This window comes from Cyprinodon tularosa, unplaced genomic scaffold, assembly GCF_016077235.1.
Source record: "Cyprinodon tularosa strain WSP-4 unplaced genomic scaffold, ASM1607723v1 ctg533, whole genome shotgun sequence".
NCBI lineage: Eukaryota > Metazoa > Chordata > Actinopteri > Cyprinodontiformes > Cyprinodontidae > Cyprinodon > Cyprinodon tularosa.
Genome location: NW_024039267.1, coordinates 21,344 through 42,818, shown reverse-complemented (window position 1 = coordinate 42,818; position 21,475 = coordinate 21,344). Strand labels below are relative to the sequence as shown.

At 39.7% G+C, this 21,475-nt stretch overlaps 1 protein-coding gene across 4 annotated transcripts in view; it reads left to right on the top strand.

The window, feature by feature from the left end:
• Positions 1-647: 647 nt before the first annotated feature.
• The window catches only part of LOC119796077 (NACHT, LRR and PYD domains-containing protein 3-like), a 35,572-nt gene continuing 14,744 nt past the window's right edge, over positions 648-21,475 (top strand). For 3 of the 4 annotated variants that reach the window (XM_038304441.1, XM_038304443.1, XM_038304444.1), the window contains exons 1-4: positions 654-764; positions 10,784-10,862; positions 11,023-11,233; positions 19,525-21,289. In XM_038304441.1, coding sequence (XP_038160369.1) covers positions 10,860-10,862; positions 11,023-11,233; positions 19,525-21,289 — 1,979 coding nt within the window. In that variant the 5' untranslated portion in view covers positions 654-764; positions 10,784-10,859. Of the gene's footprint in view, positions 765-8,798; positions 8,876-10,783; positions 10,863-11,022; positions 11,234-19,524; positions 21,290-21,475 lie in introns of all 4 variants that reach the window. The other variant, XM_038304442.1, reaches the window with a different exon arrangement.

Here is a 21,475-nt window from a genome sequence, read left to right as displayed (position 1 = left end):
AGCAGTGAGTGATGGAGCCTAAATAATGGAAATAATCAAAGGATTGTTTTATTGTGATGATATGAAATGTCATGTCATCAAAAATACAAGATAATTGATCTGCTGCTGGAGGAATAATAACAAGATCAATCTTTGATAGAAATCTTAGTGTGGATTACTACATTAATGAAAGGTCCCTGAATGCACCACAATGGCCTGTATTACCATAAAAACCTGAACAGAAGCTCAGAAATGATCAGCTGAGGATAAAGCACCTGTTCTAAAGGGGTTTGATCCTCAGTTTAAGACTAGAGCAAGTCAAACAATCAACTAGAAGATAAATGAACTTGTTTCTCCATCAGCAGTTCTGACTCTGATCCAAAGGGAGAAAGTTTATCAGGATAGAAGATCAGAGCACATCAAACACTGTTCTACATCCAGACTTTCTGATTATTGTTCAGTTCCTGCTAACAAACCCAAACATCATCGCTTATTAATTATCATCAGAGCTAATTATTAATCCATCATTAATATATGGTTTACAGTGAAACCAGGAATATTTGGGTCCACTTCAAACTAGAGCCACTGTGGGACACTTTAGAGTTCTGGGCTTCACTGTTTAACTTTATTACATTATTAGACTAAGGCTGAATTCAGGCTTTTTCTTTCAGGATCCAACAGAACCTTAAAGCAGAACCAGAACCGAGCTGTGTTTCCTTAAAGAGCGACTGGTCAAAGGATCTTGGTATTCATTTTAAATCAGACCAACCTTCAGCTGCAAAGAGGTGAGCTCAGTCTAAAGGTTTTGTGAGATACTTAACTGATTAATTTTGAAATGTTTTTATTCCACATTTTAATTATTTTTAATGAAAAAGTTTGTTTCTTCTGGATGTTTTTCCACTAATTCAGTCTCTTGTGAGTTCAGGGTAAACATTGTTGGAGGTGTTTCTAAGTGTCTGTAGTTCACCTGTTGGTCCAGCAGGGATCAGGCCAGTGGCGGCTGGTGAAAAATATTTTTGGTGGGGCTGATATAGCCTAGTGTATGTCTCCAACTAATCGGGAATAAGAATTCAAATAAACAATTGGAAATGAAATACAATTTAACAGTAATGATTTTATTAATTTATTTAATTAATTAATTAATTTAATTAATTAATTTATTTCGAACAGACAGTAAAAACAACAAAAAAATTGAATGAAACAAACTTAAGAATGAAAATATAAAACAAATTATTTTGCCCATGTGACATGTAAATTTTATATTTTCTGTTCGAAAAGGAGCAGGTAGAAGATACATCTTATAATGTCCTGCCCCTTTCCTACTTGTCAATTTATCCTCAATTAAATGTCAAAACATCAAAAAACCAAAAAACACTTGTTTCCATTCCACATGATGTTTAGCCATGTACAATTATTTTAAGTTCTATTTATGTCATCAATTACATTATAGACTATTAAACAGTCATCTTATATAGCGTATTTTGAAATGAGCTCAGTTTTAATCAGTTTATTAAATTGGTTTGCATTTTGAATTTTTTAAACTTGTCATTCAATCCATTCCAGACATTTACTCCACACACAGATAAACAAAAACTCTTCCTGGTTGTTAAGTGTTGTTTTTTAAAGTATCCTTCACCTCTTAGATCATAACCCCCCTCTCTGTCACCAAACATTTCCTGTATATTGTGTGGAAGTTTTTGATTTCGGGCCTTAAACATGAATTGTGAAGTTCTGAATATTACCAGGTCCCAGAATTTCAGTATATTTGATTTGATAAATAACTGGTTTGTGTGTTCCCAGTATCCCACTTTATGTAGTATTCGGATTGATTTCTTTTGTAAAACGTATCATGGCTGTAAATTTGTTTTGTATGTATTCCCCCAAACTTCCACACAAAATGTTAAATGTGGTACAATGAGTGTGTTGTACAGAATAAAGAAAGATTTGTAATCCAGGACGAAACTAAGTCTTCTTATAACAGCAACACTTTTGGCTATTTTAGATTTTACTAGGCTGATCTGAGGTCTCCAGCTAAACTTATCGTCTAATATGACACCCAAGAATTTTATTTCATGTACTTGTTCTAAATCAACACTTTCAATTGATATTTTAATTGGTTTATTTTCCTGTTTTTTATTGTTTCCGAATATAATGAATTTGGTTTTATCTAAATTTGCTGATAATTTATTGTTTTTGAGCCAATGCTGTAATTTTTCCATTTCTGTGTTGACCACTTCTGAAAGTTGTTGAAGGTTTTCTCCAGTACAGAAGATACTTGTATCATCAGCAAATAGAATTTACTTTATAAGGTTTGATATTTTAACTATGTCGTTTATATACAGATTGAACAGTTTGGGTCACAAAACTGATCCCTGCGGAACTCCACAAGTTATTTTTAGTAGATCTGATTTCTGACCATCTATTTCTACAAATTGTTTCCTTTCTCCAATGTAGCTCCTAAGCCAGTTTAATGCCACTCCTCTAATTCCAAACCTTTCCAGTTTTTTTTATTAACATGTCATGATTGATGGTATCAAAAGCTTTTTTGAGATCCAGAAATACACCAATTGCAAATTTCTTTTTATCCATATTGTCTATAATTTCTTCTGTTAATGCCATCAGTGCCATTGAAGTGGATGGGTTTTCTCTGAAACCATATTGGCAATCTGTCAAAATGCTTTGTTTTTCAATGAAATTATCTAACCTTTTACTAAACACTTTTTCTAGTATTTTTGAAAATTGACACAGGTCTATAATTACTAATAGTATGCTTATCTCCAGATTTAAATAGAGGAATAACCTTCGCTATTTTCATTGCATTTGGAAATGTTCCAGTTATGAATGACAATTTGCAGATGTAAGTTAGAGGATCTGCAATATCATCAATTATCTTTTTTATAAGTGACATGCTGTCATTCCAGTCCATTGATTTTTTTTTATTGTTGCATTGATTAACTATGTCCTTAATTTCTATTTTATGTACTGGTTTCAGGTACATAGATGATGCATTTTGTTTAGTACAAATTTCCAGTGTGTCCACATCCAGTGGATTTCTTTTATTTATTTGTTCTGCTAACTTAGGCCCTACATTTACAAAATATTCATTAAATCCATTTACTATCTCAACTATTTCATTCAGGTTTTTGTCATTATAAGTAATATAGTTGGGGTGAGTAGTGTTAGAAGAATTCTTTCTTATCAAGCTGTGTAAAGGTTCAAGCTGTTGAACCTTTGATCCACAAACCGAAATCTGCACCTATTGCACATTATCGGGCATCAATGCTGCTGAACGTTTAACGTTTAACTTTTAGCCCTTTAATTGTTCATCTCATTTCTATTTTCAATAACGCATTTTTTGCACAAATGCCTATTTGCACTGAACCACTGCAACTTGCACACTGTCTCTTATCCTCTCCACTGTTCACACTTTGACCACTGTTGCACTTTTTGTATTTTTGTATAACTTGTGCCATTTGAAATATCAATGCAACGTTCATAAGCTGTATGTAACGCAATTTCGTTCTGTATGCACTCTGTGCATACAAAATAACAAATAAAGAAGTCTAAGTCTAAGTCTAAGTCTAAAGTTTTCCATATCCCTTTAATCTTTTGTTTATTATTTTCTAATATTTTAGAATAATAATCTTTTTTACATTTTCTCATAATAATAGTTAATTTATTTTTAAAAGTTTTATATTTTTGCTCTGCTTCAATCGTTTTATATTTTATAAATTGTTTGTATAGATTATTCTTTTTCTTACATGCATTTTGTAATCCTTTAGTAATCCATGGCTTATATTTGTTTTTTTGCCTGTAATTACAAGGTAGAGTTGGACAGTTTTTATTATAAAATGCTTTAAATATTTTGATAAATATCTCAAAAGCCTTATCAATATTTTTTTCTTCATACAGCACTTTCCAGTTCTTTGATTGTAAATCGTTTCTTAATGCTCTTATTGAGTCTACTGATATTATTCTTTTGTAAGTGATGTTGGTACTCTTATCTATTTTTCTGCAAACCTTTTCTAGGATAACAAACACTGGAAGATGGTCACTGATGTCATTTACAAGAAGTCCACTTCTCAATTTACTTTCCATGTAATTAGTAAATATATTGTCAATCAGGGTTGAACTGTGCATTGTTATTCTACTTGGTTTAGTAATTAATGGATATAAACCTAAACTATGCATAGTGTCGATAAAGTTAGATGTACTTCTAACCTTATTTGGATCCAACATATCAATATTAAAGTCTCCGCAGATGAAAATGATCTTTTCATTTATCTTAGCAAACAATGTTTCCATGTAATTTGTAAAGACTTCAGTGACAGAGGCGTAGCCAGAAAAGTTTTTATAAGGGTGGCCAGGCAATAACTAATGTACACTGAGGGGTGGCCGAAAGCGGATAGGCACCAGAACCTCAGGGTCCATCTACACTGTTCCAACAGGAAAATTAATTAGCAAAACATCCATATTTTCTAAACAAAGACAAACTATACTTTCCCACAACCTTTGCTAACAAATAGACAAATATATATAAACATCCGTGCTTTCTAGATAGAAGGTATAGTGGATAAAATTATTTCAGGTTTTGAGTTTTGAGTGAACAACTTTTCCATCGTCATTACTTACCTACTTTTATCAGTAATCATTCTACGTAAAATTAATATTTACAAGTACTAATATCTACTTAAATTGATTATTTAATATGTTTGTATTAAAATAGTTATTTATCTATGATTTCCCTGAAGACCCCCAGATGACTTGTGGACACACATAATTTTCTCTTTAGCCCATAAAAGACAAAGGTAGTTAGTTCTGAAAAGAGCATGAATTCTGTACTTATCTTCTTTAGTTATAGTATATCAATGAGCATAATTAACCACAGTGTTTTTGTTGTCAAGTAATTGTAATATGTGTAAAATTAAAATGTTTGAATATTCCACTTGAAAGTATTACTGCTGCCAACATCTGTATTAGAGGGAAATAAAGGGTAGGGGTGGCCACAGGGGTGGCCAATGATTGGCTAAGAGTGGCCTCCGCCACCCCTGGCCCCCCATCTAGCCCCGCCCCTGTTCAGTGACTTCTATACACACAGCTGACTATTGTATTTTTCTGCTTCGCAAACTGGATTTCAATAGTAATGCATTCCATCACTTCATCAACTGACACTGACAGTTTTTCAACCACCGTATATTTGAGTTCATTTGTTATGTACAACGCTACACCGCCACCTTTTTTATTCTTTCTGTTTATATAATTACACTCATACCCTTCGAGTGGGAAGTCTGCTCCCTTCTCAGAGGTGAGCCAGGTTTCTGTTATTGCTATGACGCTGAATTACTTTTTTAGTTGATATACATACTCTTTGATATTTTCATAATTAGCATAAAGGCTACGGCTATTGAAGTGAATAATTGACATTTCTTGATCTGAATTAAAGCATTGGCCATAGTTATCATCAGTGTAATAATGACAATTGTCAGTCAAATAATCAAGGAAATTGTTGTCTGGGTCAATATCTGTGTCTATATTCATGTGTAAATTTACATTTTATTACTGGATTTCAGAAAGTTCATCAGAAGTTGCCTGGTTGTCCTGTTTCACTGATATTTATCCAAATCTTCAATTTGTCTAAGATCAGTACCTTGGCTTCCTCTGGTGAACCGTTTAATTTGATATAAACCCTGCAGTTTGAGGTCCACATTGACTGTATTTTCTTTTGTTTCCTGAGAAAACGTGCTCGTCTTGCTATATCTGCGTTAATTTTGGTAAGATGCTCATTTATATAAACATTGGACCCTTTTAATTTTCTCATTGTTTTAGGAGTTCATTTTTGTGTTTCCTGTTTGTAAACCTCATGACAATAACAGGTTTAACTCCTTTGTTTTTTTTGTGGAAGTGGATGGCAAGCTTCAATGTCATTATTATCAATGCTGATGCCCTAGTTACTAAAGAATGATATTACTTGTTTTTCAAAAGTTCCTTGCTCTTCGTCCCTTTCTTCAGTATTGTTTGCCTCTGTCACAGCCCGGGCATATGACCTAGGCTTCATTTCCAACCCAGTAATTATTACATCGTTCATTCCACTGTATTGTTCCAAGTCAGCCACACGATGTTCCAGGAAGGCTATTTGCTTGTCTTTCTCTACATTCTGTCTCTTCAATTCTTTAACCTCCCCCATTAAGTTCATTATAAGTTTTTGTTGTGAGATTTTTGCTATCTCATCAGACATAAAATCCAAGGATTTCTTTATCTCCTCAAACTCTCTGTCATAGATCGGCTTTGCTTCGTACCTCTTTTCGTAATTTCCGTTTGGTCTGAACAAGTTGATGGTCAGGCGTTGGAAGTCCAGCTCAGGAGTTGCAGCAGCTGCCCAGCGTTGTAGCCGCCCGTCAGATGTTGTAGTGGGAACCCAGAGTTGTTTCAGCCGCTAGGTGTTCTCTCAGCAGCAGCAGCCCAGCGTTGTAGCCGTAGCATATAGTGGAGGCTGGGGCCTGGCCTGGTGGTGGTGGCTGGCCTGGCGTTGAGGCTGGGGCTTGGTCTGGTAGTGGTGGCTGGCCTGGCATGGAGGCTGGGGCCTAGCCTGGTGGTGGTGGATGGCCTGGCCTGGTGTCGGTGGCTCCTAGCTTGGCCTGGTGGTGGAGGCTAATGCCTAGCCTGGTGGTGGTGGTTGGCCTGGCCTGGTGTCGGAGGCTCCTAGCTTGGCCTGGTGGTGGAGGCTAATGCTTAGCCTGGTGGTGGTGGTTGGCCTGGCCTGGTGTCGGAGGCTTCTAGCTTGGCCTGGTGGTGGAGGCTAATGCCTAGCCTGGTGGTGGCGGTTGGCCTGGCCTGGTGTCGGAGGCTCCTAGCTTGGCCTGGTGTTGGAGGCTCCTAGCTTGGCCTGGTGGTGGAGGCTAATTCCTAGCCTGGTGGTGGTGGTTGGCCTGGCCTGGTGTCGGAGGCTTCTAGCTTGGCCTGGTGGTGGAGGCTAATGCCTAGCCTGGTGGTGGCGGTTGGCCTGGCCTGGTGTCGGAGGCTCCTAGCTTGGCCTGGTGGTGGAGGCTAATGCTTAGCCTGGTGGTGGTGGTTGGCCTGGCCTGGTGTCGGAGGCTTCTAGCTTGGCCTGGTGGTGGAGGCTAATGCCTAGCCTGGTGGTGGTGGTTGGCCTGGCCTGGTGTCGGAGGCTCCTAGCTTGGCCTGGTGTCGGAGGCTCCTAGCTTGGCCTGGTGGTGGAGGCTAATTCCTAGCCTGGTGGTGGTGGTTGGCCTGGCCTGGTGTCGGAGGCTCCTAGCTTGGCCTGGTGGTGGAGGCTAATTCCTAGCCTGGTGGTGGTGGTTGGCCTGGCCTGGTGTCGGAGGCTCCAAGCTTGGCCTGGTGGTGGAGGCTAATTCCTAGCCAGGTAGTGGTGGTTGGCCTAGCCTGGTGTCAGAGGCTCCTAGCTTGGCCTGGTGTTGGAGGCTCCTAGCTTTGCCTGGTGGTGGAGGCTAATTCCTAGCCTGGTGGTGGTGGTTGGTCTGGCCTGGTATCGGAGGCTCCTGGCTTGGCCTGGTGGTGGAGGCTAATGCCTAGCCTGGTGGTGGTTTATTTACTAGATAATAACAGTAACAGTGACAGTGATGATTTTGGTCACTGTGACGGAGTTCTTTGGCCTCCAAGAATCCAGGCTCAGTCGGGTTACCGGTGTTGGTGATTATTGTGCTCAAAAACTCAAAACAGGGTGCAAAAGAAACTAAACATATACAAGATCCTCTGGGCCTCAGCCTCCCTCCAGTTACCAGCAATGTAACAAAGAAACAGAAAACAAAAATGGCCGCTCTTCTTCCCACAGCCCTCATTAAATAGTTTAAGCCCCTCACCTCAGGCTCTCTTATTTCTGATTTCTTCTCATAAATCAGTTTTGTCCATATATTACCTCCACAAACAATTGACATACAAAACCAAATAATTTTTACTACTTCATTCCTTTACACAGATTCATTGACTTATTCAATTACACCAGACTGGGTTTGAACCCAGCAAAGACGCCGCCAGACTGAAGATCACAAGTCCCCGTAGCATAAACATGTACACACAAACACACACACACACACCCACACACAAACGCACACACGCACACACACACACCCACACACACACACACACACACACACACACACGGCTAACCCCACTGAAATATTAAGTGTGCACCCTCAATACGCCAGCAGGTAACCAGGAACAGCTTGTGTGTTTTAAGTTAATGGAGCTACTGGGTTCAGCGCGAGTGTATTGGTCCTCACAAGCACAGTGTAACAGGAATGTGTGTGTGGCACGCAAAGTTAGAGGTTGTTTTAAATGACGAGGTTATTGTGAGGTCACAGTCACAATAACCATGACATGAAATTTTCATACCCTAGAACAGGGATGTTCTTCTGGCAAACGGGTAGATAAATAAGAATCTCACCAAATTTGGTGGAAGCTGCATCTCGTTCGTTACATTCGCCATCGTCCCTCTAATTGTCTGCATCTGCGCATTGGGTGCAGATGCCTGTTAAAGGGCAGTATTTTCAGAGCCCGAAGACCATAAAATTCTGAGACGCTGATTGGCCATTAAATTATTAAATTCACCTAGCAATAGTACATGATTGGCAGATTCTCTGCAAATGTGGGGCAGTCTAATCACAGCCCCAAGACAGAGACGGTAGGAGTCTGTCTGTGGCAATCCACAAATGAGTGACAGCAGTTAGGGAAATGTAGTTTATATAATTTGTTTTGCTTATAGGTACACACTCTAGAGAGTAAAACTGACATTTATGAGTTAATTTCTAAAAATATATTTTACGTTTCTCTCTTCTTATCAGGGAGGGTGGTGCCCCAGCGCCCCCTATGGGCCGGCCGCCACTGGGTCAGGCTGATTTCTGCTGAAGCCAGAATTCAGGTGAAACATTTTATAGAAATTATTAATCTCAGATTTTTCCCAGTTCTGACTCTAGTGCATTGTTTTATTCCTGATTTTGTGTTTCTGACATGTTTCTCACTCAGTTTTAGTTCATATGTTGAATCAGGTGACTTTTAAACAGAATAACTAAGGAAACAAATAATGAAGGATAAATAACCAAATCAATGACCAACCATATAATCTGATCATTATTAACTCATGCATTTCAGAGTGACACTATACATAGATAGAAATGTGGAAATAAAATGTTTAACTGGTGGTAAAAATATGAAGCAAAAAACAAAACAAACATAATTTAGCTTTAGAAATACCTAAACTTCCATTTCAACGGCCTGTTTTATCGTATTTAACTTATTTTTGGTTCAATATGAAACTGAACAGAGATGGCAAAAGTACTCACTTTCCGTACTTGAGTAAAAGTACAGATATTTGTGTTAAAAAATACTCTGGTAAAAGTGGAAGTACTGATTAAACTTCTTTACTCAAGTAAAAGTAACAAAGTACAGGCTTGTAAATTTACTTAAAGTATAAAAAGTAAAAGTAGAAACCGCTACTTTCTTGCCGTTGCCTACATTTTAAATGGATGTCTGCCAATAGGACTAGATCTCCGTTGTGTTCATTTTCAATCATCTCGTCGTCCATGCTACTATGCTAACGCCACCGCCACCAAGCTGCAATGATTTGCCGCGAATGAATACCGCCGAATCTGTCGATTCATCTTGTAGTGGTGCGTCAAATGCAACGTAGATTCCCATCCAATTAGATTGAATTTGGTATTGATGACGTGAAAAATAATAACGGTAACTCCATTGAAATGATTCCAAACTAAAGTAACGAGCCAATTTTTTAAAATGTAAGGAGTAGAAAGTACAGATATTTGTGTAAAAATGTAAGGAGTAGAAGTAAAAAGTCGCCATAAAAATAAGTAGTAAAGTAAAGTAAAAATATCTGAAAAATCTACTTGAGTACAGTAACGAAGTATTTGTACTTCGTTACTTCCCATCTCTGAAACTGAAATATAAAAGAAATTTAATTTATAAATGAAAAACGTTTTTGATTCCCAGTAAAGACATGCCTTGTTCCAGCCTTACTAAATACCAACATTATTTCTGTTCATGAATCCTCCTGTTAGCTCTCTGAAGATGTTGGACCATGTTTTGCCATGAATCAAATAGATTCATCTCAGGAAGTAAACCTCTAACCTGTCTTTGGATGTTTTTCAGTCTGATTAACTTGCCTTCGTTGTTCCCACTCAGGCTGCTGCTCTGGAATATATTCATGAACTAATCAGGGATTGGTTTAATAATTGTGTCTCCAGCTTCCTGTCAGTCATTGAAACAGAGCAGCTGCAGCCTCTGATCAAAGACTAGGATTAGATTTACTGATCATTCAGTAAAGTTGGAGAGGGAAGGTTGGTAAGAAGACATTTTTCTAACACACACACAGTTTTGTTAAAAACACACCTTTCTTTAAATGAGACCGATGTGGCAGTAAGATTTATTGGTATAGATGAAAAAAACTATATGAAAATGATCCCAAACAATAAAAGTTTTGACATAGGACATTGTTGATCTAACAAAGATAAGTTTTAGATGAAATTCAAATGTCCACAAATGAAGCTCTGGTGAACAATCTGCTTCAACTTCCTCTGGATGATCAGTTTCAAAGTTCTCAGCAAATGGTAAAGCTGAACTCATGGAGCTCTGAGAAATCAGTCATGCTTTAATACAGTTACCATGGCAACTCAAAATGCTCTGGTAGGAGCTTATCTTTGTTGACAGGTTTCCCCATTATCTAGCTTTTGGATCAGGACACCACAGGGACCTTGGTCTTTGTCTGTTTGTTGTTCTACTGAATGTGAGTTAATGCTTCCTGGTTCCTTCACAGAGTGAACGAGCAGAACTCAGAGGTTCCCATTGGTCCATCTGCCCAGCAGCATCAAACCCAGCTGGATTCCATATTTATGGTCTGTACACGAACTACAACTACTTCTCCATGGGTTCTGTTCACAGTCATCTCCATGCTTCAATTTGTAGACCAGAGGAATGTCAGTCTGTCCAACATGGATCTGATGTTTGGTTCCATGATCTCAGTCTGATGTGTCCTTCATTTATTGTTCTGTTCAGCTGCTGGAGGAAAACATTGTTAGTTTTGTGAAGAAGGAGCTGAAAAAGATCCAAAAAGTTCTGAGTCCAGATGATCCAGAAGGCTTGGAGAGTCAGTGGGAGGATGAGAAGGATGAAGAGCAGAGGAGAAGTAGAGAGGCTTTGGTGAAGATCACCTTGAACTTCCTGAGGAGGATGAAGCAGGAGGAGCTGGCTGATCGTCTGCAGAGCAGTAAGAGGATTTCTATAAAGATTTAACCTGATGTATAAATGAGGAATTTATTATAGTCAGAAGTGCAGGAAGAACAGATGATCTATTGACAGGAATAATTTTGGTGCTAAAGATATCCTGTGTTGCTTCAGGACATTTGTCCTCAGTTCAACCTAAACTTAAATATAGTCTGAAGAAGAGGTTACAGTCTGTGTTTTAGGGGATCGCTAAAGCAGGAAGTCCAACCCTTCTGAACCAGATCTACACAGAGCTCTACAACACAGAGGGAGGGACTGGGGGGGTCAATGATAAAAATGAGGTCAGACAGATTGAAACAGCATCTAGGAAACCAACCAGACCAGAAACAACAATCAGACAAGAAGACATCTATAAAGTCCCACATGGAAGAGATCAGCCAATCAGAACCAGTTTTGGGCATATTACTTTGAAAAAGTAATTAGTTATAGTTACTAGTTACTTCTCCCAAAAAGTAACTGAGTTACTAACTGAGTTACTCCACAATAAAAGTAACTAGTTACTAGTAAAAGTAACTATTGCGTTACTTTTGCGTTTCTTGCCCCCGTAACCCTCACCACCCAGCCCCCACCTTCTCGCCGTGTGTTTCTAAAGCCAGCTGAATAGAGCGGACGACAAAGACAACGTCAATGACATCAGGGGGGGACGCGATGTGAAGTTTTTTAACAGGGCATTCAGATCTGGTAAGTATATGAAATTAATAACTGGGGATGTCTAATTCTGAAATCCTGTGTGTTTGGGTTGTTATAGATACTGCAACATCTATCTATCCATCTATCTATCTAGATGTATACTCTGTGTGTGACATAAAATATGGATCTCCATCCCTGCCACAAAGGCCATCAAATAATGTTTAAAGTAAAAAATACAGTAGGTTGAAGAGGCAGAGCATCCATCCATCCATCCATCCATCCATCCATCCATCCATCCATCCATCCATCCATCCATCCATCCATCCATCCATCCATCCATCCATCCATCCATCCATCCATCCATCCATCCATCCATCCATCCATCCATCCATCCATCCATCCATCCATCCATCTGTTAGGTTTATTCTTTTATACATCATGTGCATTGTTATTTTGTTAGTCAGATTAGACAGAGCAGAAGGCCTTCCTTCACATTGTGGATGTCACTGTGTGTACGGAGGTCATCTAATCAAGACAGCCTTTGTGTCTTTAAGAGTAGACAGGATATGGGCACATCTTGGAGCCGGTCTGATAGGAGAGCTATCTGTATCTGTAACCCTGAAGCATAGAAGCAAGCTGCATGGAGTTCAAGACATGGATGGCGTGTCAGTTTCTGATAGGGACAGCTAAGCATCCACATGATGCAACACAGACTCAGAAGGTATAAGAAGCAGGATATGACGTTGTTCGGGGCTCAAACTTTGCCGGACCCTCGCGGACGTGATTTTTGAGACCACAGCTGTGCAAGCTCTAAGCATTTTTCTCTGTCCTGTAACGACCTGATCTGGAATAAACTCTGTCATTTTTTACTCCTGTTTTTATAGTCCTTTTTATATGGTTTTACCCAGTTTGAGTTAAGAGTAGTAAATAACTTGCTCCCAGGAAAAGGACCGGTGAGAGGGCCCCCGGGGGGCTACAGCCTTTTCTTCCAAGGGGACAAATCCTTCTCATTTTAACAAATTGGTGTTTCCGCCCGCGACCTGGAAGCAAAACAACAGAGCCACCAACGGGAAAAACTCCACAGCCTGCAGGCTGAAACAACTGCAAAGGTGAGGAGATTCCTTATTACAAAATATCTCCAGTGTTTTTAATGTTAAAACAGTTTGGCTGTGTAGTGATTTTCTGAAGTGAGCTGAAGCTTTTTATGCAAAAGAGGACAGAGAAATTGCTCAGAGTGATTTAGTTTTTGTTTTTGCGGTTTTATTGTTTTTCCTTTTTTTTTTACATTGCGAACGTGAACACACACACAAAAAAAGAGGAAGTAAGTTGTGCGTTCTGCTGTGGGTAGCGGTTGAAAGTCTGGCTGAAGGCCCCTGCGCCAACACCTTCAAGAATTATACTGCTCACTAGGATAAGTTGGTTGGAGAGCCCAACAGTTTCTGCATGCAGAAAGGGACGGTGATTTTATTCCCGGTCTGCCTGCAGACACGAAAGATGCATTTCTGAAAAACAAACGCAGCGACAGATACCAGTCACATTATGGCTAGAGTTTGCCAGTATACCTCCCATAAGGACATTTACGAAAAACCGAGACTGGAGAAATAAAAGCAAGCAGATCGGGTTGAAACGGACCCTTGGGGTGTTTTTCTCTTTCCTTCTCTTCTCTTATAAAAGGAAAGAGAGAGACGATAAAATGACAATCCCCATAAAGAGACTGATGCCCGGATTAGGTAACTTGTTTGTCTAATCCTAAAGTTAGTGGAGTGAACTAGGCGGTAATATATATATATATATATATATATATATATATATATATATATATATATATATATATATATATATATATATATATATATATATATATATATATATATATATATATATATATATATTCTCCTTTTTCTATTCTTTTTTATTATTAATATCTTTTTTCTCCTTTCTCTATATTTCACTTCTCTTTTTCTTCTTTTTTCCTTTTCAATGACGGACGCATTTCTTTGACGGACAGACTTCCTTGACGGACACATTTTTTGACGGACGCAATTCCTTAGCAGCAAAGCGGCTCACTGTAGCTTATAGGTAAAAAGTTTCAAGCACCGAGGGATCTCACGTAAGACGTCGAGGTTTAATTTTATACACTGTGTGAACAAAAGGTGTGAAAGATGGATGCATGTGGACTACAAAATTGAATCCAGAAATACCTCGTTAGCACCAGAAGAAAATGAAGTAACGGACAGACATGGGGTGTTTAAACATGAGGAACAGTTTTGCTATGGGTGACAGGAGGGAGCTACGAACATGGGACAGCCGCACACGGAGGATCAGTGCTTTTTGATAAATGACAGGATTGATAGAGCTAGGGAACTAGTCAAGGATGCCATAAAAATAACACAGAACAAGCTTGCCTACTCACAGCCGCCTGACCCCGCTGGAAGCAAATATAACCTGAGTAAGGAGAATAATAGAAGTGGCAGGGAGATGGTAGTCCAGATGCCATTAGTTCAGACATATAACGATGCAGGTAGAGTACAGACTGTCAGCTACAACCCCCTAACTTCTACTGATAGTGCCTTGTTTAGATACAAACTTCCAGATCCTAAAAAAGCAGCCCCAGTGTCGGACCAATTTTGGGCAGCCCTAAGAGCTACCTACCCAAATGAAACAGACTGTAATCTTATAAAGGAACGGAAAAAAGAAAATAAAGCAAAAAAATCACAGAATAACAATACCCAGACAAATATGACTAACCCTGAATGTATGACTCTTGCCAGCATGCACTCGGAGGAGAACTACCAGATGTACCAATACGCACAGGCAGCAGCGTTTGCTGGGGGACGTGGCAGAGGGAGGGGCAGAGGATACGATCAAAACGACAGGTATATCACTTGCTGGGTCTGCGGACGAATGGGACATAGAGCAAAGTGGTGTCAAAACGGTTATCCTACACACCGTTTGCAGGCCCAGAGGAGTGAACTGAGAGAGGGACAGAGATGCCAATGCCGCAAGCCGCCCCACCCCTAGCAATACTAGGGAGGCCGGGATCCCATTAGTTGTGTAGTTATGGAGGTCGTTTTTTTAGAAATTTCCAGCAGCAGTGATAGATATTTTGATCGAGGGCAGTAACTGTCCTTTTATGGTTGGTACGGGGGCCAGATACAACACCCTGAAACTGTATGTGCCCACCTCCCAAAAAACTACACAGGTAAAGGGATTTTCAGGAGAAAAACAAAACATACTACTTTTTCAGAACCCCTTAGAGGTGTTCTCATATTTGAAAATTCAAACATGTCATTTTTGGGGGACGCTTAGAATTAAAAATCATTGGGTGTGAAAACTTATTTTGGTGTCTAACGTGAGCAAATAAATCTTGGGTTTCCATAAATGTGCACATATAGTTTAACAAGGATCCTAAAATGAGGCTGATAAGCACTGGTGCAGAGGTCTTAAGACCGGACAGGTGAAAAGATTATGATTTTTGTTTAAATTGGGAAAAATCCTCTAAGAAGATAAAATCAAAATTGATACTGATGGATTAAACAAACTTTATTTGGCCAATGTCTGTCTGCCTGTCCTCAATGTTGAATGCATGTGAGGTAGAATGTGTATGGTACCATTTTGGAATGCTTAAGAATATTTTTTGATGTGACATTAACATGATTTGCATTTTTACAGGATTGAGAAGGAGCTCTGGGGGCATAACAGAAGGGTAATCGTATAAAACATGTTGCTCAGGGGCCCCACCTATGAGAGGCTCTGACAAGACCAGAGCCGGTTGCTGTTGTTAGGTGTGAGGTAATTGTTGGGTGTGGAGTGCAGCTGAGAAATTGTAGATTAATAGATTATAGATTAAAAAAATTATTAAATATATAAGTAATTATCCAGAAAGAAGCAGAATGGGTGTTTTTACTTTTTGGCAAACTAAAATCTCAGACACGGGCATCACATGATTTTAATTTAAAGGTAGTTTCATTTTCAATCATTAGAATTGCATTAGAGATTGATTGGTTTCATTTTTCTCTCATTAGGATTTAATTAGAGATTGATTAGGGACAGGATAAATCACACTTCGAGCTGAATCTGGACACAGCATATGGCCAAGATACCTTCAGGAGCTCAGCAGATTAGCGGGGTCAACTTTTATAAACAAGGCTGGAGAGTTAAAAACAATTTCGGTGTGACCTGACCCTGGTTTTTTTTCAGCCTTCAGTTTTTATCCATTGTGAAAAAGGCTGCCTGACAGTTTGATGTGTTGAGCCCTTTAAGGAGCGGGGCTTAGGGCACCGCTGTGTAGCATTTAGATGAGGAAGGTGAGAGAAGGAAAAAGGAGCAATGGAGTTTACCGTTCTCAGTTTGTGGATTCTGTCCTGCTGTTGCAGTTTGTTGTCACCTTCCTTTTGATGTGTGTGTGTGAAATGCAAGTAAGTAATGTCAGAAGTCAGTGACATTGTTTGTTTAATGAAGTATTTCAGTTTGCTTCTAGTTTATGACATGTTTTATTTATGTGCACACTTAAGAGTTAAATAATGTGGTTTGCTTATTCATGCGGTGTATTTAGTTAGAAAAGAGATGTTTGTACTAATATTGCAGTTTATAATGTGAGATATCAGTTTAGTTATTTGTTAAGAATTATTCAGACAGTGATATTATATTTTTGTTGTCTTTCTAGAAAAACCATACACATTGATATGGAAATTAATGAATAAACTGCAAGGACAAGTTTGACCTATTGGAGTACGACTCTGCTTTCTTGGGAGTTCTAACCGGACTCACCACAGCGATCTGAACTTTCCTACTAGCAATTAAAGTCCCTATTTTTCATCCATAATTATTTTTATCTGTGTATAATGCCGTTTGGAAACTGCCTAAGCACAAACTGTTTAATTTGAATCTCTAATCATTACTAACACTTATCTTTTCACTGTTCATCTGGGCCTTACTTTCTTTGCATGACTTGTTAAATTCTGCTTACTTCACTAAATTCTGTGAATGAAGTGATTAACTATTGACTTATTGATTAACTGTTTGATTGCTTTTCCTGGTAACAAACCAGGCTTGTAGTGAGTGACAGTAAGGCTGTCAGGGAGCAGGCATGATTATTCAGAGGCCAATTTAAGGAGGATCAGGAGTTCGTTTTGCTTAAACATGTTCTTTTTTCTTTTTCAGGCTGAGTTTGTAACAATCCTTAAATGTTAAATTTTTTTCTTCCAGGAAAGGCTGACATAAGTCTCATCCTTCATTGTGGTTTGTTTAAGATGTGCATTAACCCTTATTTTCCCAACAGCTGCAGAAGTTCTGGCAATGGAAATGGACAACTTGGCTGAGAGTGACTAGAGCAAGAGAGAGAGAGGGGGGTTCAGATAGTTAAAAAATTTCTGATAGAAGGATTTGAATAGGTTCGGCCTGACTGGACTGACTTGGTTAGTAACTGGACTGGATCGGAACCATGGATTAGGACATGAGAGAGATGGTGTAAGAACGCAGCATGCCAGATACAGGGTGTAGAGATTGTGAGCTGCATGTTTTGTTCCCGGCTGAAGGCCATTCTGGTGAGCTCAGAGTTTGTTTTAATTCCTCTCTGGCTCTGATATGACCTATGAGGTACAGATTGATGTGGTGGTTTGAAGCTCACAGACTTTTGTTGGGGTGGAATTGCACCCCCATTAAGAGCAGTCATGCTGACAGAGGCATTAAATGAATGACACGATGAACCAACACCTTCTTGGAGGAGCCGGAGGCACCACTGGGGTTTTTTGTTGTCTTACATATTTGTCGTTGTTTGTGTCTGTATGTTTGTTTGTTTTTTTTTCTGTTTGTTTACTAACATCTTAGCCTTTATGAAAAAAATAAATAAAAAAAAGATGTGGCACGCATGTTAATTTTGTAGCTTTGACTACACTATGGATGGAAATGTTTCAAAATGAACAATGGATTTTTGGTTTGGAGAGACATTGGACAAGGGGCACAGAGACTAACTTTGCTCCTAAACTTCAGAAGGAGGGATGGTTTGCAGCTGCTGAGATGCGAACATTAAGGAAATGACTGGATCTTTCTCCCTTTCTCCATATAGGCTATCATTTGAGTGTTCACGCTCTCCATAGTTCTCCTGTAGCGTGAGCACAGGGCGACTGTTGCGCGCCTTTAGCGAGCATGCGCGTTTCCTGTCACTTGCACAGTGAATCGTGCCGCCTGCGCTGTGCGGAGATGCAGGGGAAACCTATCTGATGGGGAAGCGCAGCTCGACGTAACACCAGTATTTCCATCTGGAAAGCGCTATTTTGCTGCTGGAGTCATCCTCACTCTCCATCTCTCTGTGTGTGCTGTACGTTAAAACCCACCCGCAAAAAACACCCACCTACCCAACTGACAGACGGAATCTCTCTATACATCAGCCATTCTCATCCTCCCCTCTCTCATGACAAGTCCTATCATGAAAAAAGGTTAATTGTGCGACCTGAGTAAAGCGCAGTAACGGGATGTCTGCAATGGTAACTGCGTTATAGTTACAGTCAAAGTAATTAGTTAGATTACTCGTTACTAAAACAAGGTAACAGCGTTAGTAACGCCGTTACTTTCAACGCCGTTAGTCCCATCACTGATCAGAACAGTGATGACTAAGGGTGTGGCTGGCATTGGGAAAACAGTCTGTGATCCGCAAAGAAGGGAACTTTATAAACAAGATGCACCAGAACACAGAATAGTCTACAATATTTTATCAAACAATTTTATTTAAACATTTCTTTGTGTTAAAACATGGCTTCAGGCCTTGGTCCTTGGAAAGAAAAGGATCATACTCAATTCCGATTTTTTTGTTAAATCCGATTCTTCTGTGTGGTTTTTCACATTTCCAAATATATGCTACTTGTATGTGATCTCCTGTGTGAACTACATCACGCTACTTAAGCATCCCACATGCACAGTAGAGGACGCAATGATGTCACAAGCGAGCATGATGTGTTTACAGAAATAAACATGGATGGTAGTACTGGAGCGCATCTTGCAATCTTTCATTTCTTTCCCAACCTCAGGCAGTGTATTAACTCTGCATTATTGTCTGCCATGGTTGTTGTTTTTCTTTCTTGGCTCTTGTCAAGTATTAGTAACGTTCAGGTCTGATTAATGCGACCTGGCCATTCTGACACAGCTTGCATTTAAAAAGATTACATTCGTATCCGATTTAGGACCACATAGCCAATTTGTATATAAGACCATGTTGTTCAGACTATCATGAAAAGATCAGATAGAGGTTTTATATGTGCAAAAATATAGTATTTAGATCACATAAGTTTATAACAGGTGTGAATGGTCTGATCATCTGGCTGTAATTCATAGTATCAGAAAAGGGCCCCAACATCTAATTTTGCTTAGGGTCCCATAGAGGATAGGCCGGCCCTGGTTAAGTAACAGGTGCACACATGGTTTTTGAGATATCAGGGATGTATTTGTTTGCTGCAAGCTTTAGAATTTCTTCATAATATAATCTTTTATTTTGACAGCAGCACAAACTCTTTGTGCATAAGAAACTGGTTGGATACAGAAAATACCTCTCGGCATTGACACCTGTATTAACAAAAAACTCTGCCAGAAATCGTTCTTATTCTTTATGTTTTTCTAAATTTATTCTTCCATCTTTTTCTCTATATTCAGAGGTTGTTGGTCGATGTCAACGTGACCTTAAAGCTTCTCTGAAGAAGGAGTTTGAACGTGTCTCTGAAGGCGTTGCTAAAGCTGGAAAGGAAACATTTCTGGATGAGATCTACACAGAGCTCTACATCACAAAGCGAAAGACTACAGAGGTCAACGATGAACATGAGGTCAGAAGGATTGAAGGAGCATCCTGGGAACAAAACAGACCAGGAGAAACAATCAGATCAGAAGACATCTTCAAATCACCAGAAGGAAGGAATCAAATCAGAACCGTGATGACGATGGGCGTGGCTGGCATCGGGAAAACAGTCTTAACACAGAAGTTCACTCTGGACTGGGCTGAAGGCAGAACCAACCAGAACATCCAGTTCATATTTCCATTCACCTTCAGACAGCTAAATGCTCTAAAAGAGGAAAAGTTTAGCTTGGTGGAACTGATTCATAAGCACTTTAAGCCAATCAGAGATGCAGGGATCCACAGCTTTGAAAACTTCCAGGTTCTGTTCATCTTAGATGGTCTGGATGAGAGTCGACTTTCTCTCCACCATGATGAGATCCTGACTGATGTTACAGAGTCCACCTCAGTGGATGTTCTGCTGACTAACCTCATCAGGGGGAAACTGCTTCCAAAGGCTCTCCTCTGGATAACCACAAGACCTGCTGCAGCCAATCAGATCCCTCCTGAGTTTGTTGGCATGGTGACAGAGGTCAGAGGGTTCACCAACCCACAGAAGGAGGAGTACTTCAGGAAGAAGTTTAGAGATAAAGAGAAGGTCAGCAGGATCATCTCCCACATTAAAAGATTAAAAAGTCTCTTCATTATGTGTCACATTCCCGTCTTCTGCTGGATCACTGCTGATGTTCTAGAGGTTTTATTGGAGACCAGAGATAGAGGAGAGCTGCCGAAGACCCTGACTGGGATGTATATCCGCTTCCTGAAGCTTCAGATCGAACGGAAAATGATCAAGTATGATGGAGGACAGAACACAGACTCCCCATGGACTCAAGATAACATCAAGATGGTTCAGTCTCTTGGAAAACTGGCTTTTGAACAGCTGCTGGAAGGAAATCTGATCTTCTATAAACCAGACCTGCAAAAGTGTGACATCAACATCAAAGATGCTTCAATGCTGTCAGGATTGTTCACTGAGATATTTAAAGAGGAGAGAGGGATGGACGACACCTCAGTCTACTCCTTCATTCATCTGAGCTTCCAGGAGTTTCTGGCTGCAGTCTACATGCTCCGCTGCTTCACCAGCAGGAACACAGAGGTGGTGGAGAACTTCCTGGGAGAAAAATACAGAGAAACATCTCTGGAGGACTTCATGAAGAAAGTCATGGAGAAATCCCTCAAGAGTAAAAATGGCCACCTGGACCTGTTTGCTCGCTTCCTTCATGGCCTCTCTGTGGAGTCCAACCACAAACTCTTAGGCTTTCTATTGGGTAAGATGAAGATCAGTCCAGAAACCATCCAGAGAGTCATCAATAACCTGAAGGAGATGAACACTGATGAAGATGTATCTCCTGATAGAAGCATCAACATCTTCCACTGTCGTCTGGAGATTCAGGACCTCTCAGTTTATCAGGAGATCCAACAGTTCCTGAAATCAGGAATGAAGCTCTCAGAGATCCAGTGCTCAGCTCTGGCCTACATGCTGCAGATGTCAGACGAGGTTCTGGACAAATTCGACCTGGAGAAATACAACACATCAGAGGATGGACGATGTAGACTGGTTCCAGTTTTGAGGAACTGCAGAACGGCTCGGTGAGTCAAGATGTCTTCATGGTGTGATGCTGATCCAGCGCTATTGTGCTCCTGGTTCTTCTTCGTGGTTCTAGTTGCTTCTGGACATTTTTTCTCTTTAACTTCATCCTTCATCCTTTGGACCATTTGGAGTTTTTGCTGTTTAGAGATTTGGATCAAATTTAAAATATTCCACTTTGGATCAGT